A 24911-nucleotide genomic window follows, 5' to 3' on the forward strand; every position below is an offset into this window, starting at 1 on the left:
CTTTCAGAGAGGCCAAATAGTGGGGGCCCAGCTGGGAGGCATGTCGGTGCGAGACACGGCCAAGCTGTGCGACGTGTCCAGTCGAACGGTCATCAAAGTGATGAGCGTGTACAACAACTATGGACACGTCGCGCTGGCCAGGAAGAACCCGAAGGTCAAAGGCCAGAGCAAGAAGAGCGCAGCGGAGGAAGCTTCTGCCAATGGAGAAGGTGGCACTATTGGGAATCCACTATTGGACGCTGACATACTCAAACATGATGACCAAGGAAAGAAAGTCACTGAGAACCACGAGGAAGACAAGCAGTAAAGTAAACTGCATGTGGACAGTATTCTTCATTATGGATGTTTATTTGCCTGAGTACTGTATGTTTATTTAGCCATTAGTTACTGGACATCGACGTCTGTTTCCTGTTTTTTGTAAAATAATAACGAGAGACTCAATAATAGTTGCTTTTTGCTTGATTTAATTATCTCCAAAAAGTTGCAGCATGTTTCTAAAAATGGAAGTACAACTTCAAAAAAATATCATATTTGTGAATGATAATTCCGTTTTCCAGGGGGGATAATTTTGTGTTCATAGTTGGAGCATATTTCTCTGGATGTCTTATTTTGATTTCGATGAGGACAAATAACCCATGCTTGGTTTGTATAAATAAAAAAAAAAAAACGTGTTTAAGATTAATCTGTTTATATATTCTGGCAATAAATTGACTAGTTTCAGTAATCATACACTTAGTTTTTACATTTCTATTTTTAAATAAACTACAGTACATGAATAACAAATTAATGTATTTCAAGACGGGGGTCCGCACGGTGGCCTAGTGGTTAGCATGTTGGCCACACAGTCAAGAGATCGGGTTTGAATCTCCGCTTGGGCATCTCTGTGTGGAGTTTGCATGTTCTCCCTGTGCGTGCGTGGGTTTTCTCCACATTCTCCCACATTCCCAAAAAATGCATGTTAGGTTAATTGGTGACTCTACAGTAAATTGTCCATAGGTATGAATGTGAGAGTGAATGGTTTGTCTATACTGTATGTGCCCAATCCAAGGTGTGCACCACCTCTCACCCAAAGTCAGCTGGGATAGGCTCCAGCATACCCCCGCGATGATGATAAGCGACATGAATGGATTTCAGAAGGATACATTTACCCTACCTTTATACTATTTGTTGCATGCAAGTTAGGATTTAGGAAACATTTTCTATTTTTACATGCATTTGTTTTTTCTTTATTTGACTACAGTTTATTTTAGGTAAATTAAATTTGGTACAGTCCATTTTTTTCCTCATTTTATATACATGACATGTATTTTTCCAATATATTTAAAAAATATTTTAAGGATAATTTAGTTTGACGCTTCTATTTTTACATGAACTACAAAATGTCATTACATTAATTACAAATCCATTCAAATGAACGGACTACTTTTTTCACTCTATTTGTACTTGCATTCCAATGTAAAATGTGTGTTTTTGTAATTTTATATATTGACTACAGTGATTTATTTAGGGTCAATTCAAGGTTGTTTTTTACATCCTCATTTTTTCCCCAAGAATTACATATATTATGGCTTTGTTTTCAAATAAATCAGCTATTTTATATTCTTTAATTGATATTTTAAAATGAATTACACACTTTTTAAAAAAATAATTTGCTCCATTTTAACCTCTGACCCCTTCATTGAGTTCACGTGGTTCCAACTTGCAGCCAAACTTTATTTTATATTATTTATAGGACGTTTGGCAGCTAACCATGCAAACTACAAATTTTCCTAGAAGTATAATTTATAAAAGTTTTTAAAGTGTCCCCTTTAACGTGTGGCCTTAAAGATAGATAAAGATGGCCGTCATTTCATTTCCAGCCAGCTGTCAATCAAGTCATCAGTCCCAGCTGTTGTGAATGCAACCAAGCTTACTTCAAGGCGGACCTTCTTCCGCATGAATTTAAATCTCGTCGACTGCTCCTTTTATTTGACATGCCGGTGCTTAGGAGGAGGGCTGCTCGTCCCTCTTGGGCTTCGAAGGAGGTGACTGACGACACGGTGGCCTTTTTGAAAAAGAAACACGTGTACCATGAGACAATTGCTGCTCTCTCCAGCGAGGAGGACGAAGAGGACAATGAAGAACAAGATGTGAAGGTGAGTTTAACTAATTAATTTATAGTCATGAGGATTGATACGATACATGTAACTTTAATTTGTATGAATTCGAATTTGTGTACTGTACATGACGTCGGCAGGGGGCGTTCTTAGGATTAAACAAACACGGGCACTTTGCCAGGGGCCACCAAACGTCTGATTTAAAAACTGTTTTTTTCCCCCATTGGATTTAAAGTACATATTACTGTTTTTTGTCTTAATCCACGTGATGAAAACGGCATCAAAATGCATAATCTATCATGATCGCTGCTGCTCCTCCCTCCCTTTTTATGCAGTGGACTATTCCATGTTACTGCGCATGTGCAGATTTATTCCGAAAGACAGGAGCTAAACAAACTTGTTGGCACGGTTTGGAGCAAACTAATGCAGAGTCACCACATTGGAGTGGAAAAGAGGAGAATTCCAGAGGGAAACGAACTGTTTTTTTTTTTTTTTAATTGTGTATTTAAAAAAAAAAATCAAAAATACCAAAGGTAGACAGCCGGAGGCTCTTGCCAGCGGCACAGCTGTGAAGAATGTAGTAGTTTTAGGGATAAAGCTGAGAGTGACTCTTTTACCATAAAGATGTGAGTATTAAAGTGGTAAACTATATTAAATGTTACTTTATGTTCTTATCAATTACAGTAAAAGTGTTGAGATGATTCACTTGTTTGCACTCCATATCATTAAAGATAAAATGATTTGTAACACTTGTATGTAAAGAGATTTCACATTTAGGAAATAACCACCTCTCCAATTACCGCCCTTGTCTCTTTGAACTTTAGGTAAATGAACTGTGTAATTACAGCATTTATTTTGATTTGCTGGAGGAGGAAGAGAAGCCAGAAGATGAAGAAAAACCAGATCCCAGCACGCTGATTGACGACGACCTTAAAGCCGCATTACTTGTGCATGGCATCAAAGCCGGACCCATAGTGGGTATGCTTGGAAATCTCATATTCAATTGATGTCACTTCATTTTAAGTTATTTTGTCTTAAAGTTGTTTGTTTTTTTTTTTATACATAAATTAGAGAAGTAACGTGTCTATGCTGTAGACTCCACCAGGTCCTTGTATGAGAGGAAGCTCAGGAGGCTCCAGGCTGGTGGACAGGAAACATCAAACGTAGCAGAGATCATTCTGTTGTGTTCTGACAGTGAGGACTATGAAGCAGGTACTGTTGTATGACCACTTCATGTTTCCCGTTGTAGTAAAAGGCAACAATTTTTCTGAAGGCCGTGATGGAGCAGAACAAGAAAGCAGCCAGGTGAGAACCAGTTTGACACTATAAAATTAAAGAATGAAAGAAAAACATCTTTCATATTTATTAAATGTAAAATAATAAAAGGCTTAATGTACAATTCCGTGTGTGCGCGCACACATGAACGACTTGGGTAGACTACGATACATACTAAAAAGTATGCTGCTTACTCCTACAATTTGCGTTTGTTAGCAATGTTATCAATTGCATTTTATTTTTTGAACATTACAAAACTTCATTGAAATAAGATTATCTGGGAACAAAAAATACAATTTCCCCTATCTAGCGGTTTCTGGAATGGAGACTGCTAGATGTTCTCTTGTTGCTAGGCAGAATTCATAGGGCTCAATAATAACTGCCCTAAAGGCCAATGGAAAACTGGCAAATGGTTGCTGTCCAATAAAAGCATATATCCATATTAGATTTTTTTCCTTTCTTTTTTAGACATATTTTCCCCCCCACATAAGAACTTAAACTATTTATATTAAAAAAAATTGTAAAAAAACTCAGTGGAACATGCCCGTGAATATTCTCATTCATCCAGGTCATTGTATTCTCAGGGCATTCAATTGGTCACAGCTGGACTGTTCAGGTTGACGATTCGCCTCTCATCCAAGCAGGCTTCATCAGTTCATGCTCAAAGACTGGGTGGGACACACACTTTGTGCAAGATCCAATGTACTTATCCTCTGAAGGAGGCGGCAGTTCTAGACGGGCACGGTTGGCTCTTGAGTGGTGTCAAATGACTATCGTTAGGATGAAAAAGAGTGGGGCCTCTGCACATCACCAATGGTCATTTGGATGGTATCTTTGTTGGCATCCCAGTCAAATGTAATCGTCATGGACCCACCTGAAACCAAGGTGGTCGTGCCTTGTTTGTTAGAGGCTAAATGACCATCTTTGGGAAGGGATGAAAGGACAGCATTGTGTGTCTGCTTCCCTCACTGCCCTTTCAAACTGTCCTTTGTCTTTTGAACTGATGACGTCTGCTCGGATGAGAGGCGTAACGTCTTCTAAGACGACCTGAACAGTGCGGTTGTGATCGATTTGAATGCCCGGAGAATCAGTGGTACATGATTTGGGCTGGACAGCCATGATATATGCAAGCCACACCCCCTAGACTGAATGACACAAGGAACAATGAACTGACGGAATAATTGCTCTGTATTGAATATAAAATGTATTTTGTTGAGGGGAAAATGAACATTGGCGCCAACTGATGTGTGATGCTGTGAAGCCATTAGACCAACACGAAGTGAAAAGGTTTAAATTAATATTTGTATTTTGTGTATGTATATATTTACAGTATGTGCTTGTACGTTCTTCCACAGAATGGACGTTATGGTTACCCACAATGCTTTTTACCTTCATCCAAACTGGTAATTAAACATAGCTCATATTTTCTTGTCACTGTCGGTCTTGAGTCGTTGTTTTTTTTGTAGCGTCCTGTAACTTACGCCTCCCGGCATGCTGAAGTCAAGCAGACTTTGGGGAGAGTTGCCAAATCCTCAATGCAAAGTATTCACATTGCCAAGGGAATGAACAGAGCATCAACTTTACATCAACACTCCGCATTAGAAACCAAGGCAAGTATGGTACTCCATATCTCTGAACGGCTTTACTCTGCCTTGTTGCTTTCAATGTTGAAGGTTTTGCTCATTAGTAATATCTGTCAGGTTCTGGCTGAATCAATCCAGACTTCTCCCTTGCCAACGAGGAACTTCAGCATCACTCAAATGGTTGAAGAGGGGAGTTAGTCCGCAGCTTTTCTTGTCACTTTTCTCATTACTGGATTGGAGTACAGTACGTAGTCCATTTTCACTTCATGCTTTTTCACTCCCTAAACAGAAGGAGAATCGGAGGTCAGAGGTGAAAGAGAGTGAAGTACATGAGCACTGGTCTCCATCCAACAGGGTTAGTCAATACGGATTTATTATTTAAGGTCCCTTGTAGTAGTTGTCGGTCACTTTAAATACACAAGTGTATTGAAAGTATGAGTAAACGATGTCCTTGATGCTGCACACAAAGGTTAACAACACTAGCGAGAGTACACACACGTTTTAACAGCAACTTCAAGCCTGGTTGGCCTATTTGCTGAAGAACGAAATGATTAAACTTACAGCTCCCATGTCTGCAGCTGACTGATGGATAGTTGGCAGGGCTTTATTTTCAGATGTGTAGTGAATCCTGTTTTTTAAAATAAAGATGTCCTGTCAAGTGGTAGGCATAGTAGGCCTTGATTTATTAGGTATTCATTACAATGTGTCAGGATTACAGTATTATAGTATGGGATCCATCCTTAGTTGTCAAGTATAGACAAATATGCAAATCTCCTGTTCATACAGTATACACCTTTACAACAGGAGCTCATAGAATTACTACTTTTTTTTTTTTAAACCCTAATTGCCAAATTTTCATACATAAGCCTTTACCTATTTAAAAGATGTGTAGCGAAGCCTTTTTTTTTTTTGTAAAGTGGTGAGTGTATACAGAGGCGCTGGTCAGGGGCAGTATCAGTCAATAAGGAAGCAGTTGGTCCTTTAACTTAAAGCGAGTGTTTGAGCACCTCTTCTCTCAAAGCTGGAGTGAACAAGTGAGGAAGATGTCTCGCTGTTGGTGCTCATCAACAGGACAGAGTCGAGGGGCACATCTTTTTTTTTTTTTCTTAAGTCACATTAGGAGTTCAACATGCAGTGTTTGTCTTGTTTTAGTTGGACACGATGGCAGCTGTTGATGTGAGGAGGCGGTCCCAATACTGCACTCCAATGGTGTCTCTTTCTACAAGGAAAAAGGTGCAAGCTTTTAATGAAGGGGGTTATATTGAATTATGAGAGCACACCATGACTGATCTTAATCTGTTTTTAAAAGCTAGTTAAATTATAGACTGTGTATGCATATTTTTTGTTCTTATCGCCTTTCTTTTGGGGCTTTTTACCGGTGTCCGTTTATTTTTACTTTTCTGCTTTTTATTCAACATCTGTTGATTTGTTTGCGTGTGCTTCCACAGGACCCAGTGAAAACTGCTTTCAAGGACATTAAGACCGCACCCACAGTGACCAAGTGAGTGACAACACAATTTGATAGTACAGCCTTCACCAAGCAAACTGTGGCCGTCATAAAACAGGCAATGTTTTAAGTAACATTAACTGTTATACAAGTTTAAAAAGAACTTAACCACAGTCAGCAAGAGTCGATGCTAACTTTGATAATTTGAGTATGGTGACATACAAAGTCCTCAACTTACAGCATGGATATGCTGTGTGTAAATACAACATGTAGTAAATTATGCCAGTTTGCACCAAACCTACATATAATTTCAAATGTTAAAAATTGTGACAAGCCTGAACGCAATAAAGTGTATTATATACTGTAATAAAACTTGTAAAATGTCAAGTGTAAAAAGTTAATCACTTATGAAAACCTAAATTGTGCTCACCTTTAACTTTGACATGATGCACAGAGGGATAAACTGATGTCCTGTATAGCAGTGGTCCCCGGGCCACAGCCCGGAACAGGGCCGTGGGTCATTTGGTACCGGGTCGCAGAGAAAGAAAAAATTTCCATTATTTCATTTTTTGGATGTTTTATTTTGAAAAGTGTCCGGATTCTCTGTTACATCCGTCTCACTTGACGCATGTCCATTGTGCGTGTGCTAACTTTATCTCATGCCGCACAGATAGGCTACTACCGTATTTTTACCATTTTTCTTTCACCTCATATTTGGTGTCAAATGCTGATACTATGTGGGAATGCATAAAGGTAAGTTTTGATGACTTATTGAGTGCTAATGTGCACATTTGTCTCAAGTTAATTCATGCTAGCACACTGCCTTTTACCACACACGTCAAACAGCCATGTAATAATCTCTCTGGAAAAACTTGGCTGGAACTTGAACTGGTGGATGGTGGGTCGGCATTCCTTTTTAGCTTTTAATTTGATGTTATTCATGTCTTAGTTTTACACAATAAATTAAGATAAGTTAGATCGCTATAATGGACGTGTGTGTGTGTATATATGGCTTTCCTGTGATGTACTGTATTTATAAGTTCTGTGGCTATCACATTTTGTCTCTGCCATGATTTTAATTATTAAAAAAAAGGCACATGTGGAGTAGATGCTCACTGTGCTGAAGTCTCGAGGTCAAGAGGTCTGAGATGGTGTCATGCCTGATGGCTGCTGTGTGGCTTTAGAAGTGTGGATTTTTTTTTTTTTTTCCCCCTTCCACAGCATGTTAGACAAACTCTTGTTTTTGACTTGTGGCAGCGCCACGTGTCGTAGGCCCATCAAGGGTGCAGCAGGGAGGCCTGTCCGGTTCACCTATCCTAAAACACCAGTCAGTCCTACCACGCAGGAGAGAAGGGAAGTGGAACGCCGCTTGGTCCCCATCCAGATCCAATTTGTGGCGTTTGTCTTAATCGCCCTGCTGCTGTTGATTGTTGAAGATGAGCCTCTGAGTCCACTCTTGGCGTGGATGTACAAATTGATGCAAGGCTTTGGTAGTGAGGGGGCGGACATGCAGGGGGAGCAAGCCGTCTCAGGGCAGGACTAAATTGTTTTTTGTTTGTTTTACACTTGTAAATATATTGGTCGGTATACACTCTTGTGGGGTAAATAGTACACTTTTTTTTAAGGTTTATGTATTTGGTGCAAATATTAAGTTATATTTGCTAATGTATTTTTTTTGTCTTGTGTAATTGTCATATTTTAAAAACCTGTTTCAATAAAGCTATTTTTCTTCATATAGTACCTGTAATGAACTGTGCACAGCAAGCATGTATGTTTATAAAACTAGGACTAGATTTTAAAAAGCAATGACCAAATTGGAAAAAGAATATACATTAGTGTATTTTTTTTTTTTTGTATTGATACTCTTTATATTTCTGCATGTATTCCCTTTAAATTTTGGCACTCCTGTGATTCCATAATGTCTTAAAAATCACAATTGCTGGGTTACCAACGGGGGATAGGGCGAGGCTTTGGGGTGTCGGGCAGTCGACCACTGTGTGTGTGTACTTTATTTATTTTAGTTATATTTTGGGGAGGGGGAGCATAAAGGGGTTTGCTCCGTGCGGTCTGGTGCTGGGTGATATATCTCTGCTGCCCGTGCCTCCACTGGGTGGGTGGAGGGTGTGCCTTTCCTTTCATGCATTCTCAGTGACAATTACACGCCCACACATTTCTGCACCTTTACATATATATGAAGTCTTCCCCACATACAGAGATACCTGTACATATGCACACTCACAGTACATACGTACTTCCCCACATTACTCAGAGTTAACCAGGGTGTTATGTTGTTGGTTTTATTACAGCAACGGTGATATCAACAGTATGATTATAGTTTTTTTTACAATGTTGTGCATTACAGTAATTATCATTCTGTTCACTATCATAATCATTTCATTACAGTTGTGTGACTGTTTCAATGCAGTATTGTCATTGTGATCACTATCATATTTCATTACTACAGTTATGTGTGACTGTTTCAATGCAGTATTGTCATTGTGATCACTATCATATTTCATTACTACAGTTATGTGTGACTGTTTCAATGCAGTATTGTCCTTGTGATCACTATCGTGGTTCATCATTTCATGACTGCTATTATGTGTGATTGTCATTGACAGCTTTGTCATTGTGGTTGTTGATATTGTTTTGTCCTTATGTCCTTGTTCGTCTTTATAGTTGTCACATTAATTTGCTGATGTACTGTAGTTCTGTATGTTTCTGTTGTTCTGTTCTTGTTGTCACAATTGTTGTTGTTGCTGCTGTTGTCCTTGTCTCTTGTCTCTTTTTTTTTTTTTGCCCCCCCCGGTTTTCTTTTCTCTTTTTCTCTGTCCCCTCCTGCTCCGGTCCGGTCGCTCCAAATTTGCTCCAAAGTCAAATAAATTCTGTATAACGGGAATTGTATATCACACTTTTCCCTGGCAGAGTAAATCTGTTGAGCACTTGACGGCATTTAGATCTACAATTCTATCTGCTTTAAAGGCTGGACAGGACGGGTAAAAAAAAAAAAAAAATTACAATTGCTATTGTATTGTTTTTACGTTTTAATATTAACAGTGGTTAACTTATTTTTACACTGGTATGATTAAAACAGGAAGCATTTGTCATTTTTTTTTAGGTTTTCCATATTTAATTCACAAGGGTGCAAAGTGTGGCCCGGGTGCCATTTGCAGCCCGTTTTTATTGGGCTGTAAACCAAACTGTAAAAAATAACACAGAAAAAAGGCAATGTAAGTATATATTTTTTTGCCTTGTTACAGAATTTTAAAAAATATCAAAGTGGACCCCACATCTTTTGGTTTTTCAGTATGCGGTGCTCAGTGGAAAAAAGTTTGGACACCCCTGATTTCATTTATTTTTTTAACTTTTTGCACAATTAAGTAGGAGTGTCAAGTTCTCGTGAGAATAAAACTTGACAGGATTTGTCATTCAAAAGAAAATTGTCTCATGGGCACTCGGCCTGGCACGATAATTGCTTTATCCAAGTCTTTTAAATGGCTGTCCAAACATTTGGAGCACACTAGTGAAATAAATTGATAATTATTAAATAATTGAAGGCTAAAGCTGGTTTATACTTTGACTTAGCATAAATCGCTAAACTTTCCAACATTAAGGAGAATTCAAGATTCAAGAGAGTTTTATTGTCATGTGCATAGTACAACAGCAGTTATACCATGCAATGAAAATCTTATTCTGTTCATTCTCCCAAGAAAAGAAAGAAAAATGAAAGAATAAGAACATAAGAAACATAAACACATAAACATATATACCAATAAATTAAGCAACAACAACAGAAGAGACATTAATACAAGTAAATAATACAAATAAATAAAGTGCTATGAGTGTGTGCGTGCGGCGTGTGCGAGTGCTTCGTTGAGGAGCCTGATGGCCTGTGGGTAAAAGCTGTTTGCCAGCCTTGTGGTCCTGGACTTCAAACTCCTGTAGCGTCTGCCTGACGGTAGGAGTGTGAATAACGAGTGTTGTGGATGTGTGCTGTCCTTGATGAGGTTGTGTGTTCTGCATAGGACTCTAGATTTATAAATGTCTTGCAGTGAGGGGAGGGCTGCCCCAACAATGTTCTGTGAGATCTTGATCACCCGCTGGAGTGCCTTCCTATCACGTGTTGTACAGTTACCGTACCAAACAGTGATGGAGGCTGTAAGGACACTTTCGATAGTGCATCTGTAGAAGCAACTCAGGATTGTGGTGGACATGCCAAAATGCTTAATGTTAATGTCTTTTACTGTCCTTTTGAAGAAAAATGTATGTTAAAAGAATCTAATTCTCACTGATATGTGATGAGAATGAATTTCTCTGAATTGCATTGAATTAAATTCTATCCATCCATCTTCTATGCCGCTTATCCTCACTAGGGTTGCGGGGGTGCTGGAGCCTATCCCAGCTGACATCGGACGCGAGGCGGGGTACACCCTGGACTGGTTGACAGTCAATCGCAGGGCATGAATTAAATTCAACATCCAGCTGGGTGCAGTCAATTCAAATTCAAATTAATTCATTGCATTGAATTGAATTTGGAATTTTGCACAGGCCTACAATGAACAGCTACAAAAAATGGAATATAAAATACAAAAACAAAACCCCCGTCTCAATAAACAAATCTCTGCATGCAAATTTCTAACTATTTACAGTCAAACACAGCATCAACAAAACACAAATTAAAACATGCAAACCAAAAAGCAGCAACCAGGTAACAGTTGTCTTTACTGAAGATTGGCATAAAAAAAACAAAAAAGTGCCTCAGCTTTGACGGGCTGATCCTGTTTCTCCTTTCCGCGTTATGTGAAGTTTTGAAATCCAGATACACTTGGTTTGTTCATTTAAAATTGGCCATCACTTCATCAAAATGAAAATAATTTTTATTTTTATTTTGTCGGCCAGCGCCTTTCAAAGTCTAGACAGCGTAATAATTACATCCGTACTCGCCTCCAGCCTCCACCTTTCATCCTTCAGTTAGGACTACTTGCTTCATTTATCACACAACATGCTTCCATCACACGTTCTGACACACTGACAGGTAAGTGACCAAGACCGAATGAGACTTGAGTGTAGTGAGTAGTCATTTCATGAAGACTAAAACATTTACGTATTCACCATCCACCCCAGCAGCATCGCGCCTCCCGGTTGAGTGATTCATGGATGCGTAGAGTTCCACTATGCTCTCAGTGTGCCGCCGGAGCTGACTGCACACTGACCCCTTGTGAGTGCTTTGGAGCGGGGCAGATCAGCGGAGTAAGAACAGAAACTGCAGAACAATACGTGCTTTCACTTTTAAGTCCCTAAATACCAGAAAACTCTCCAACGATGCTGATTTTTCGTTAGTCATTTTTGAGAAAATGAGGGTTTGGAATGTCGCCAGATTTAGGGACAAGCACACACTGGTGCTGTGTGTGTTTAACCCCAGCCCTCCGCTGCTCAGTGCGGACACAGAGGCGCCACTACACATCTTGACCAGTGACATTCGCCTTTAACAGTAAAAAACGAGGATAATCAGCTCCAAACGACGAGAGCTGGCTCCTGTCATTCATTTCAAAGAGCCGGCTTTTAGAGCCGATTTGTTCGTGACCGACACATCACTAGGCAACACCACCACAGTCATAAAACAAAGCAACAAAGCGTGGTTCTGCAATACTTTGTGCGTAAGTAGCGTGACTGCTCCGCTGAAACCATCACAATTACAATCCAAATATTTAATCAATATTGTTTGTTGCTTAACAAACCAGGAACAGCAGAGTACAACAATATTTATGAAGTCTTTATTGCTTTATTAGCACATCACTCTTACTTGCTCGTAGCCTGAGCAACAGCCAGTTTACTCCGGTTCTCTTCGAGCGCAAAGCCTTCTGCGTAAAGTAGTACCATCGACATTTACCAACAAAATTAACATACATGAAAACGTGGTTGTACTCTGATTATATGACTCAGTTGAAATTGTAGGTTAAATTGCCTGCAGATGTGAATTAAATTGTGTAAGTGTTGCTCCATAATTTGCTGTATCAGATAGTATATTTTAGTTCTGTCTGCAATTGTTTCAAACATAGTATAGTAACATCTTAAAAGAAAAGTGAGAGTAGCTATTTTTGTTATAATGAAAAAATATGTTAAATAAAATGTATCCAATGTGTCCAGACTGGCCTGCTATTATTGAAGACCACTTCAGGTATGCGGCCACCATGACAGCAGTAGACGTTGTTCTCCAAGTTCCAATACTTTTTTTACGCATAAAAAGTTTATATTATATATTTCTACGTATGTTAAATACATGTATCATGGCTGTATTCAGTAAATCTCAATTAGTTAAATGTTTATTTAGTCTGAAAAATGCTGTTTCTCCTAATTTTATTTTGTAGAAGTAGCAGTATGATGCACTGACACAGTGCACTGTAAAAGTAAACTTAACATTTTCGTTTTCATCGTTGTCATGTTTCGACTAATTGGCTGGGAGAAATCACGTGTGTCTGCTGCGTCATTGTGAGACGTCCATTTTGGCTCAAGCTACCCATTCTGACTTCACCTGATAGTAGATGAAAAAAAATACAGAAAACACGTATTTGGCGTACTAGGCTATTCGTGTTGATGACGTAAAAATGCTATTACTGTTTATGGTGACTTTTGGCATTTAATTCAATATCTATTTTGGTATCGTATTTTATACCGTCGCCAACAAACCCGGAAGTGCAACCCAAGTAAACAGTTGCGACTTCCTAAAGATGGTGTACGTGTCTAATGGTGAGTGGGTTTATAATGTTTTAAAAATGTCTGTAAATCTATTTCCGCCTTATGTCACCTGATGTTTTAGAGTATTTCTTAGTGTTTTACAGTCAGTCTTACTTATGAAATGTGACACGAGTATGGAGTTAGTGTTTAGAGCAGCTAGCTAGTTAGCCATCATGTTCGTGTTGATTGCTCAACAAATAACCAATATTTTCTGATAAAACGTTTTACTAACTGCTTCCTCGGCTACCCAGCACATGGCATCAATGTACTTCTTAACATATATGCTCGATGTATTATGTTGATCGATGACCCATGCTTGACACGTTTCAAAAACATGTACGTGAAAAGAATGGTAACAGTGATTCGTGTTTATGATCTATACTTAATTATAAGGTTATGTGTTTATTATTGACGTTAACTATATCCTATCTTTCTTGTATCTGTACCAGGCCAGGTTCTGGACAGCAGGAGCCAGTCACCATGGAGACTATCCCTACTGGTCGACCTGTTTTGGGGAGCAGTGGAGTTTTTAGGCCTGTTGTAAGTCAATATTGGTATTGTTGACCCATTGTAAAGAGCTGCATTTCCGGTATTTGTCATAAATGCTATTTGTTCACTGAGCATATATTAGTGTGTGTATATATATATAATATATATGTTGGTCCCTTTGTCCCCTTCCAGCTTTAAAACAATAATTCACCCGGACCTGACGAAGCATGGCAATAACAGTGACTTATCATGGTTTTCTGATGGCAGAGGGTAAGCACAATTATTTTTAAGATACTTTTATTTCCCCTTTATAGATTCACTAGTTGATAATCAGTGTTTCTCTGTTCTATACAAGTGTAAAAGAAAGTAGGCCACTCTTAATTGTAGACAGTTAAACAATAAATTATGTACTCGCCCACAGAGACTAAATTAAGTTCATTTGGCAACATACTGTATATTTACATTTTTCTTTTTTTTTAGCCATATTTTACTACACAGCCACAGAGAAGTTAAAATTTCTGTTCTGTTTTCCTGTTTGGTCATTCTCTGTCACAGTCCTCCTGGTCCCCCTGGTGGTCGAAGGCGGATGGGAAGAATCAATTTTGGTGGCGGTCCCAGTCCTCCACCAATGGGCGGAGGAGGATGAGGAAGGTGAGGCTACAACATATACTCGCACCCTCACTCGCTATAACATTTGGTACACCTGCACAATCTGAGATCCAGTACAAAAATTGTTGACACTTTCAGAGAAGTTTTCCATCTATGTGAGAGGGCCAAAATACTAAACTCAGCTTAGTATGACGTAGTACAAGCCTACAAAACTTCATAGTGTTACCACAGTAATACACACTGTTACAGTAATAAGTCAATACAGAGCATTATTACCTTTTTAAAAGGCACATTTTTTAATACAGCTGATGTATGGAATGGCTATCATCAGATTGTAATATTAATTAATAGAATGAATAATCTTGTTGTATATAATGCCTGTTTTCCTGCAGGTAAACGCCTACACTAATAAATGTGTAGGCGTGGGGCCAGCTACTGAGTCCAGCTGCCACTGTCTTCAGCAGTTTTCTGACGCCTTTCCGGGAATTCCTACACATAGGAACCAGAATGGCCGATCCAGCAGCTCCTCAAACGGCTTCCTCCAACCCCCATTTCCACCCCTGCTTTTGCTGAAGCTGTTTTGACTACATAAATTACATATATTGAGTGTTTTCTGCCACCGCATGTTGGCCACACAGTCAGGAGGGCATTTCTGTGTGGAGTTTATGTTCTCCCCGTTCGTGGGTTTTCTCCGGGTACTCCGGTTTCCTCCCACATTCCAAAAACATGCATGTTAGATTAATTGGAGACTCTAAATTGTCCATAGGTATGAATGTGAATGTGAATGTGAATGGTTGGTTGTCTATATGAGCCCTGCAATTGGCTGGCCACCAGTCCAGGGTGTACCCCGCCTCTCACCCAGCTTAGGCTCCAGTATACCCCTGCGGCCATAGTGAGGACAAGTGCCATAGAACATGGATGGACTGTTTTCTGTGCTCTACTGTAGTTTGTGCTGCACATTAGAAGGATATTAAAAATGATATACCACTTGGTTAAAATAAAAATCTTCAAAAGTTATGTGTTACTTTTCTCAATAAAATTAATATAGTGCTTGTCATTTATTTCTGGGGAAATAATGCATGTTGACTAATAGATGCCTGGTACACTAGGTGCCCAACATACAAACACAATTGGTTCTAGACGACCATTCTTATGTCGAATTGTTCTTAAGTAGTGGAAAAGGTAATATTACCAATGATATAGGTACTACATGTACGTGTATACATATACAGTATATGTGTATGTATGTAAATATGAGTTTGGATGCAATAGTAATATTAAATGAGGATAATTAATGAAAAAAAACAATAAAAGTGATATAATACGTAATGATAAATGTTATTTACCTTGGAAGAGGAGTGGTCGAGCATACGTCGTCGTGGTGGTGGAGGAGGAGTTATTGAAAAAAAGGACAAGTTGTCGTCGTTAGACTCTTCTAAAGAGGTAGTGTTCTGTGGGTGGTGTAGAATTAAGCAGGCCTATTAACTCTTCATAAACTTTAATCCACCATTTGTCCGGGTTGTACAATTTAGCTTTCCATTTAGCTTTATCTCCCCAGCGTCTAACTCTTCCTCTGTTGGTCCCATTAGCTCTAACGCTGCCTCTTGGTCCCATTAGCAGTGTCACAGTGCCCTCTACTGGCCAAGCATGTACAGTAGCAGTATAAATACTGATTGAGCGACTACAAGGCAAAATAAAATAATAGACCAGTCGGCTTGTGTTCGTATCCGCGAATGTTCGCTAGTCGGGTGTTCGTAAGTTGGGGACCTAGTGTACTCTCTGCATTTGAGTAAATATGCATCAACGACCACTGTAAGGAAATACGGTAATTAATATTTACAGTTGCACCCCCATTGCACATTATATTTTATTTGTAAAATGTACCAACAAATGTTCAGCTTTTTAGATGGCTTTAATTTACTGCCAACTACTGCAAATTGATAAATAGAATTGTGCTACTGTAACAAATGGCCTGTGTATCTTCGTTTATAGTTAATTTACTAATAGTAAAAGTATATCGTGGACTGTGTATTGACTTTTACTGAAAATGTGTAAAGAACTGAAGTTCAGATTTGAAATCAGTATGCTGTATGTAATCAAGCTTTAGTGACCCAATAATCAACCCAACTGTGTTATTTACAACAAAACAAATACTACTGTATTAATTACAATAATACTAAGCCTGACGCTAATGAAGGGTAATTAAATTAACTTAAATCTACTATTCCAACTTCAAATGATTATTTTCTGGAAAAGCTAGAACCCTGTTTATTTTATGGGACACCCAACCCAAATTCTTGATGGACATACAGCACATGTTCAGTATGGGGCAGATATCCAGAAAGCCCCTCATTTATATCCAATCCACTGTAATTGTTTAATGTGACTGGGTTTGGTTTTTTTTTTGCCTTCTTTAAACTTGAAAATTGTCATTTTGTGTATTTTTATTTGTAAACGTGTGCTTTCACCAGACAAAAGCTGCTCGCTCACGAAGCATTCGAACGCCAAAACGCTGCCACTCCCGCTGGTGGATCCACATTTCCTGTGTGGTGTCCAGACACGCCAGCACTGCTCCGCCCTTCCACGATATCAGACGTGGGTCCATGTCCTGCAATGATGTCAATAAATAGTACATTACTTATAAAATACATACTTCATCACCAATCACCAAATGTAAAACATAGGAGGTCCTCGGTCTATGCAAAAGTTCATTTTTCTGAGTTTTAGTATAAGTCGGAACTTATACCTAAACGAACACCTAAGTCACTCTCAGTGGACGCAGAACAAATGAAGGACATATACTGTCCTAAAAATAATAAATACAATAATTAAATGAAACAGTAATTTTAAAAAAAGAACAATTCCTTGCTTTTATCCCTCTGGTTATCTTGCACACTGTCAGGGGTGTTGCAAGGGAGGGACAAACAGGCTTATTGGGGTGATGAAGACCACTATGCTGCTTGGTTTGCACTGTCAGTTTTAAGCTGAACGGGAATGTGGCCAATGTTTGGCGGCATTTCTCCACTTTCGCAGCATTTTACACTAATTTCATTTTACTTTTTTACTTATACTTGGGAGTCAAAATGGCGGTTAAAGTTTGAAAAGGTTAACTAAAAACAAAAGCTACGTCCTTCCTCGGTGTAGCGACACATGACTATGTAGTATTTTGCCTATGTATTCTTCCGCAGCGCAAACGTAACTAACTTTTTTCAGTATGAATAATTTAGTTCTCAACTGCCGATTGGCTCTACACTTGTACCTTTGGCCTGGTGATAACTTCCACATTGTCTACAAGCCGTCTGAAGGAGGGCGGCATCTTGTTGATGATGCGGTGAAGCAGGAACTCCTGAGCCCCGTGAAACATTAGCCCGCCCCCCACCACCAGGATGGAGCTGTACATCTTTCGCTTGGTCTCGTCCGATGCTGTCGACAGAAGAATAAGATAAGATACTTTACTTACTTTCATTAACTAGTTCTAGCGATACTTAAGCTTCCTATCTGTGCTTCCTTACCACAGCAGTCGATGCTGTGCAGGATGGCTTTATCCAAGCCCAGCGCTTTGCCTTCAAACTGGCTCATGATTGCGGTCTTCCTGGAGAGGTGTGTAGACAGAGGCTCCTCCGCCTCCCCGACCCCCATCAGGCACTCCGCTTGGGTAGCCCCAATCTCCATCTCCCCTTGTACTGCCCCACCACCGCCGCCACCCCCCCTGGGCATCTCTGATAGCTCCCCAACCCCTCCTTGGCCACTCATGTCCCCGTCCAAAGCTCCCCCTGATCTAGAGAGCACCTTTCGGTCTGACGCAGACTTGGAAGACTGTTGGAAAAAATATAATAACACAGGATTGAGGCCCTAAACTACATAAAAATGACATCTTCTCAAAGGGTAACACTATAGAAATGAAACTTGGATATTCTTGAGAGTAGTCAGTGTAGTGTAGTCAGTGGGACTCTCCCTTTGCAGCTAATACAAATTCCAAGCTATTTTACCTGGTCTTGTTTGCTGTGTGTGGCCAGTAAATAGAGCTCATCATGAGGGTCCTCGGAGTCACCTTGGGAACGGTACTGCAGTAATGTCATCTTCTGACCCATGATGCCAAAGGTGCTTGGGTAGAAAAGACCCATGGGTGCCTATTTCATGTGAAGGAAAGAAGAAATACTTGAATCAAGTGGATGTTCAGACATGTATAAATCAACATGGACTGGACTTAACTCATGAGTACCTGTAATTTCTCATCTCCTAGGCGAACCTGATAGAGAAGAGCTGGCGCATCTGGGAAACGTGTTTGAAATTCATGATCCTGTAGTCCAGATATATCCTAATATGAGAAAATATTTTGAATTGATTTGCAAGCTTTCAAAAGAAATAAAGAATTCATGTCATAACATCTTGGATCATATACGGCTTACTAACACATACCTGGTCCAGATGGCAGAGTGTCTCTTTGACCTGCTGCAGCAGCTGACAGTCCAACCTGTTGGACAGCTGACAGTCTCTGTAGGGAAATCCTGCCCTCTGCAGGAGCCAGAAGAAAATGCGAGTCACGTCCGAGCCGCCGTAAGCCAAAGACAACCTATCAAATTCAACAGAGGTAAACCGTGAAAATTATGTATTTAAAAATTCATTAAATTAAATTAATTATTGGAGTAATTCATGTTTCAGATTACATAAAACATATTTAAAATTAAATACATGTCAATAACTAAAATGTAATTTCATATACCGTACATAATTATTCAATTGATGTACAATTTTTTGCATTTTATTTTTAAAAAACATTTACAATCAATTCTTAGATTAACTGTAAAATTCCATTTCAAAAATCAATTTTTTAAAAATGAATGCCTGTCATTGTATTATTTGTAGCACATAATATGGACATGCATTACCTGATCATAATTTCTTGTAAACATATACTATATATATAAATAACTTTATGTATGGATATTAGTGGCAACCAATCCAGGGTGTAACGCGCCTCTTGCCCAAAGTCAGCTGGGATAGGCTCCAGCATACCGCCGCAACCCTAGTGAAGATAAGCGGTATAGAAGAGGGATGGATGGATGGATGGATTAATATTAGTGATTTACAATAAATTAAATTGGACAATAATGTAAGAAGCGTATTTTTCAACATTATAATATTTCTTTTTAGAAAATAATAATAATAATGGAACAAAGAACCAGAAAGCAAGCTCAGAGCTAAACACCAAGTGTTATAAGCCCATAATTTGATCTGATAATGTTTTTTTTGTCATTTCACTTTGTTTCCCTTTGGTCCTTGAAGGCACCGTAGTTGTGTGCTGTGGGATGCAAAAGTCAAACTTAAGCATGACTTTTTGCAACACTTCATCCTTGTTCCCAAATGCTGATACTGTGTGTGAATGCATACAAGCATATAACCAAATCTGGTTCTTGGGACATGGGATGCCACATCTCTGGTGAGGAAGGAGCCCGAGCTTGTGCGAGAGGGTGAGACATTCTGACTAGACATAGTCGGACTCATCTCGACCCACAGTATGGTTTCTGGAACCAAACTCCAAGAGAGGGGCTGAACCTCGTTCTACTCTGCAGTTGCCGCAGGGGAGAGGCGGCGAGCTGGTGTGGGCTTATTAATAGTACCCCGGCTCAGTGCCTCTATGTTGGAGTCATCACCGATGAACGACAGGGTAATTTCCCTACGCTTTCGGGTTGGGGAAATGGTCCTGACTATCGTTGCGCCAAACAGCAGTTCAGAGTACCCAGACTTCTTGGGGTCCATTGGGGTGGTGCTTTATAGCATCGGTGCTGGTGACTCCATTGAGACTTCAACACTCATGTGGGCAATGGCAGTGTGACCTGGAGGGGCATGATTGGGAGGAACAGCCTCCCCGGTCTGAACCCGGATGATGTGTTTGTCCATAAGTGCATCTGGCACCAGGACACCATAGGCCACCGGTCTATATTCGACTTTGTCTTCAACTCCCACCTCCGGCAGAGCTTTGCCTGTTTCCCGGAGATGGACGAGGATATCGAGTCTGAATGGGCAGTATTCTGTACCTCCATTGCTGAGGCAGCCGATCGGATCTATGGCCGCAAGGTAGTCGGTGCCAGTTGTGGGGGCAAACCCCAAACCCGATGGTAGACATTGGTTAGGGTTAGATTTGAGGTGCCGTCAATCTGAAGAAGGAGGCATTTTGAGCATGGATGGCTTGTGAGACTCCTGAAGCAGCTCACCGGCACTGGCAGGCCAAGCGGCACCCCGCTTCGGCGGTGGTTGGGGCAAAAACTGTGGTGTTGGAGAGGTTTGGTGGGCCATGGAGCACAACTTTCAATCGGCCTCGAAGATGTTCCGGCAAATTATTCGATGCCTCAGAAAAGGAAAGAAGTGCCCGGTCCACACTAAGATGGCAGCTGTCTGACCTCAACTGAGGACGTAGTCGGGCAGTGGAAGGAATACTTTGAGGCCCTTCTCAATCCAACTGACATACAGTACCTCCCATAGAGGAAGCGGAGTCCGGGGACATTAAGTATAAGTAAAGTGCAAGTTTCGCAAGGTTTCTCAAGGCTCTGGATGTTGAGTGACTGTCTTGGTTGACACATCTCTTCAAGTGTAATATAATACATGAAATCCCACCTACTGATTAGTTAGTACTGATGGTTAGTCTAAGACAGGTGATAAGAAGGTAGCAAAATTGAAGGCGATAGAGCTGTTTTGATGTGTTAACTTTGCCAGCTTGTGAACCCTTACGTCATTCACTTTTTAACAGTCTGTAAAATATTAACAAATTGTTATTTTTATACTTACAAATGGTCCTGAACCAATATTTCTCGACTGAACAGCTTCCTGTGTACCTTCAATCTCAACTTCTACTGCAGCCCGTTTAGGGAACAATCTATAATTATGTAATTGCGCTGTCTTGTGATGCTTCAAGACATAGCAAAAACACGTCACAACCTTGCCAATGCCATCAAATTCAACAAGCTGACCTGGAGTTCCGATGTGAAACTCCGTCCTCCACACAGCAGAGACTGGTCTTCTGGTCTCCAACGTCGACGACGCAGGCGCTGCTCAACCCGCTGCCGAATGTAGCGCACACAGACTCTTGATGCACGATGATTGCTAAACACAGACACAGGACAAAAAAATAAGACAAATCTGGGGATTTTTGAGCAGATCAGCATCACAAATGGAATACCTGAGAAGTCCATATTCAGGAGCAGCATGGAGACCAACTCCTTAACATGCTGCCTATTGTAGATGTCAGGAACCAAGAGGATGCATCTGTAATACTGAGGATAATCACAAAACATTAACATGGCATGAAAATACAAAACAACTGTCTTTAATTGCAAAATGTTGAAACTGTGATTTAGCTTTTTTTGGTGCTTTCAATGACCGTGGTAAAAAAAAAATAACTATTGGAGCCGCAGGTGGTTTGAGGTCATTTTCAGGCGTTCTCTAGCAGACAAGGTCTTTCTGGTAACGCATCCACTTTTCTTGGGGTTATGTTTCTTTGAAGGTACACTAAAATGACAAAAGTATTGGGACATGTGGTGATTCCACCTACAGGAAGTGAAAACAGGGGAAAATACGGGTTTGGTCACCCCTTTTTTGCAACAATTGATAGGAAAACGTTCTAAAAGAGGAGTGTGTCTGTAGGAATTTTTGTCCATTTGTCAGGTCAGAGTGGGCGCAAGGCCATGCTGGAACCAAAAATTATCATCTATTATCACCAAGTTGGACACATGCAGTACAATTGTCCAAAATGTCTATCTGAGATGAAGATTTAAGATTTAAGGGGTTGAGTCCAACATCAGATTGATAAACTGCCTAATTAAGAGACAATTTTTTGTCTAAACGGTTCATAACTGAGAGGAATGTCCCCTACCTTTAAGTCTTTGAGGGGTATCTCCAGGTGCTTTTGAATAACATGACTCCAAATGGTCTCAAGATCGGCCAGGACAGCCGTCAGTGATCCTCCAGGGCCAGCGTGCACGTTGAGCTGGCCTCTCAATACAGGCCAGTGGATGTCGTAACAGTCTGTTGGCTTCACATACAGTGCCTGCAAGATGATGACAGGAAGAGAGGTCAAGGCATTGAAGTGAAGCCAAACTTATTTTTGAGGTTCTGTTTACCATCCAGACTCACTATACTGACCTCCTCTCCCACCAAGTGAGGCGGATGGTGAGCTGTGTTGGTCCACTTCACTCTGGAGCTGCTGTCCAACACTGCAGGACGGATCTGACAGTTGTATGCTCTTGCCTATAAACACAAGACAGGGCGTTAAGACTGTCCACTGGACTGCACGATAATGATGCTTGGTGAACCAGCACAATATAACAATACCATAAATGCTCAAATTATCGTCAGGGTGTTTATTTTTCTAAACCACAAAGATGCCTTTTAACATTAATAATGCTTTGAAGTGCATAAGAAAGTGGAAAGGTTTGACCACATGGTCATTTATTAACAAGTATGTTGCACAACAAAGCAGCAACAGAACCAATGTTGTAATAGCAGTAAGGCACAAACTGCTCAGTCCGCATTGATAGCGCCGATGAGTTAATTGTAAACAACAGTAGAGCAAGTGTAACACGCATGACTTTTACACCAACAACGCAATATTTTAAAGCGACCCCTGTTGGATGCTGACTACACATGATACAGTACTTGAAATGTAGCTCCTGCCGTCTTGTAGAGTTAATTAAAAAAACTATATCAGGAAGTTGCCTAAAGCCATGTTTTAACGTTTTTGCAGATTAGCTTATTTTAAAAGTTGTAAGTTCTGTAAGACTTGCCTGTACAGTTAGTAACCATTTTATGATGGAGACAGTTTAACCTAGGGACCGGGTAATTATATTTCTCTTTTTTCCCCCCAATCGGAAAAATGTATTATTGAGAATTTCAGTGGTTTAATTTCTTATTTATCTTGTGGAGGTAATTTAAAAAAAAATACAGTACATCAGGAGGTTGCCTCCAGCCACAACAGTTAATGCCAATGTCTCCATTGTTACTCGTATATTCCATCCATCCATCCATTTTCTATCCCGCTTGTCCTCACTAGGGTCGGCATATATTGGAACTAGCTGACGGGGTGAGGGTGAGCGGTAAAGCGCAGAAGGGCATTGCCAAAGTGTGCTTGAGACAGTAAAGGTGGTATGACCTTTGACATTCATGTACAAACTATTTTATTTAAATACTGTCAATGAATGAACTTTGATGAATGTAATGGGTGCTATGACATTCAGACTTAGCATGAAATTTTAGGCCAAGGCCATTGCAAGTATGATGACATCTTAAAATTGGAATGTGTTTACATATGGGATGAGAATCAAAAGGTAAAGCTGAGAAGTCCAATCTGAAAGTGAAGTGTGTATACATGTACTGTAAAAGGGAAATTCTTATTTTCTGAAGGCCTTAAACTTTAATCAGCTGATGAACAGCACATTTCTCTACATAAATTGGTTCCTCAAAAACATGTATCGTTTCACCCTCATTGTTTTTTATACATTTTGAAGCTATACTTAGAACCTCCTTAATATCAAACAGTGGAAAATGTAAATTCTTGCAATTTTTCAAATGGTCTTAATATTTTGATCAAGAGTGTACCATGTTTTTGAAGAGGTGCTAATTAGAGACCCGGGCGGTTATTTGCTTTTGTAGACCACGGAATGTTGTATATTTCTTGAAGCACACCTGTTCAGCAGACACCGGTGTCCTCCTCACACCATTGGACATCTTTTTGGACCAAATGGCCTGGTCTACCATTTTCAGTCCATTCTGCCTCTGCTCATTACTCTCAGGTTTCTACCAAATAGCATAAAATGATCATGAAAATGAGGTCAAAAATTAGTAAGCACACAAATCTCTAAAGACTACAAGTGACGTACATTTAGACCTTCCCTCAGCAGCCAGGCGTCTTCATATCTGAGTTGTCCACTTTGCTTGTGTCGGCGCGCAATCACATGCGGGATGGTTATGGGGAGGTTGTCTGTCGCTCGACCTATGCGGAGCGTCCTTGAACCAGGGTGGATGATGATGATAAAGTTGCTCTGTATTTGCTGCAAAAGCGGACAAAGATAAATAACAATATTTACTTCATTGCACACTGTAATTACATTGAATATTAGGGTGTCACGAGTGGAGAAACTTCGGTTAAATAAACAGTTTTAATTTAGCCCATGAGGATTTCTGAATAAATACCTACGTGTTCCCATACAGGGATAAAACCGCAAACCTTGGCGTTATTAGAACCACGTTCTAACCAACGGAGCTAACCGGCCAACTACGGGCAACTATCGAAAATGTGCCCTACCTTACCATTACAAGATGAATAGCCATTTGCGAAACAAAACAGCAGATAACAGTCAACTAGCCAGCTCACCTCCTGCAGCGGCTCCGTGATGGTCGGCGGTGCAATGGGTCTTTTCACCCCTCGCTGCTCCCTCTCCTTCTCTTTGTCTCGCTCTTTTTCTTTTTCTTTTCCATTATCCTGCTCCTTTTCAGCCTGAGTCATAGCCTCCGTCGACTAAATTGGTGTCGCTGCCTTAAAAAGCAATCCAAAGCAAGGATTTAAAGTGCTTCACTCAAAGCACGTCGTAGTGTTAGCAGCAGAGGACATTACTTCCGTGTTTGATGACGTGCAGAAAATAAGCCACACCCCCTAGACCGAGTGGATTCGCGTCTTCAGTGGCT

The 24911-nt window shown here is 40.1% G+C and overlaps 3 protein-coding genes across 8 annotated transcripts; 2 read left to right on the forward strand and 1 right to left on the reverse strand.

Annotated features, from left to right (window-relative positions):
- Positions 1-1931: 1931 nt before the first annotated feature.
- LOC129186243 (lamina-associated polypeptide 2, isoforms beta/gamma-like) lies at positions 1932-10031 on the forward strand. 2 transcript variants are annotated; one of them, XM_054784301.1, is made up of 11 exons: positions 1932-2135; positions 2966-3074; positions 3192-3308; positions 3370-3401; positions 4727-4774; positions 4838-4981; positions 5072-5141; positions 5242-5309; positions 6107-6187; positions 6403-6455; positions 7659-10031. In XM_054784301.1, the coding sequence occupies exons 1-11, from the start codon at positions 1974-1976 to the stop codon at positions 7942-7944; spliced, it is 1170 nt and encodes a 389-aa protein (XP_054640276.1). In that variant the 5' UTR covers positions 1932-1973; the 3' UTR covers positions 7945-10031. The 2 variants fall into 2 exon arrangements, with proteins under 2 accessions (XP_054640276.1, XP_054640287.1); XM_054784312.1 differs by having other exon boundaries at positions 2969-3074.
- Positions 3514-24873, reverse strand: actr8 (actin related protein 8). Of its 5 annotated transcripts, none has more exons than XM_054784260.1 (14): positions 24601-24873; positions 24107-24277; positions 23913-24023; positions 22374-22478; positions 22105-22278; positions 21412-21505; positions 21203-21335; positions 18654-18807; positions 18457-18552; positions 18224-18364; positions 17747-18050; positions 17494-17657; positions 16703-16842; positions 3514-5235 (listed from the first exon to the last, which is right to left on the reverse strand). In XM_054784260.1, exons 1-14 carry the CDS (start codon positions 24730-24732, stop codon positions 5229-5231), a joined length of 1926 nt encoding a protein of 641 aa, XP_054640235.1. In that variant the 5' UTR covers positions 24733-24873; the 3' UTR covers positions 3514-5228. The 5 variants fall into 5 exon arrangements, 3 of the variants coding, with proteins under 3 accessions (XP_054640235.1, XP_054640260.1, XP_054640244.1); XR_008572216.1 differs by having other exon boundaries at positions 3516-5235; positions 15581-16842; XR_008572217.1 differs by lacking the exon at positions 3514-5235 and adding an exon at positions 5527-6173 and having other exon boundaries at positions 15581-16842.
- On the forward strand, positions 12906-14577 carry selenok (selenoprotein K). Its single transcript, XM_054784324.1, has 4 exons — positions 12906-13148; positions 13586-13676; positions 13818-13895; positions 14181-14577. Exons 1-4 carry the CDS (start codon positions 13130-13132, stop codon positions 14278-14280), a joined length of 288 nt encoding a protein of 95 aa, XP_054640299.1. The 5' UTR covers positions 12906-13129; the 3' UTR covers positions 14281-14577.
- Positions 24874-24911: the final 38 nt, after the last annotated feature.

This window comes from Dunckerocampus dactyliophorus, chromosome 1 (assembly GCF_027744805.1).
Source record: "Dunckerocampus dactyliophorus isolate RoL2022-P2 chromosome 1, RoL_Ddac_1.1, whole genome shotgun sequence".
In the NCBI taxonomy this organism is placed as follows: Eukaryota; Metazoa; Chordata; class Actinopteri; order Syngnathiformes; family Syngnathidae; genus Dunckerocampus; species Dunckerocampus dactyliophorus.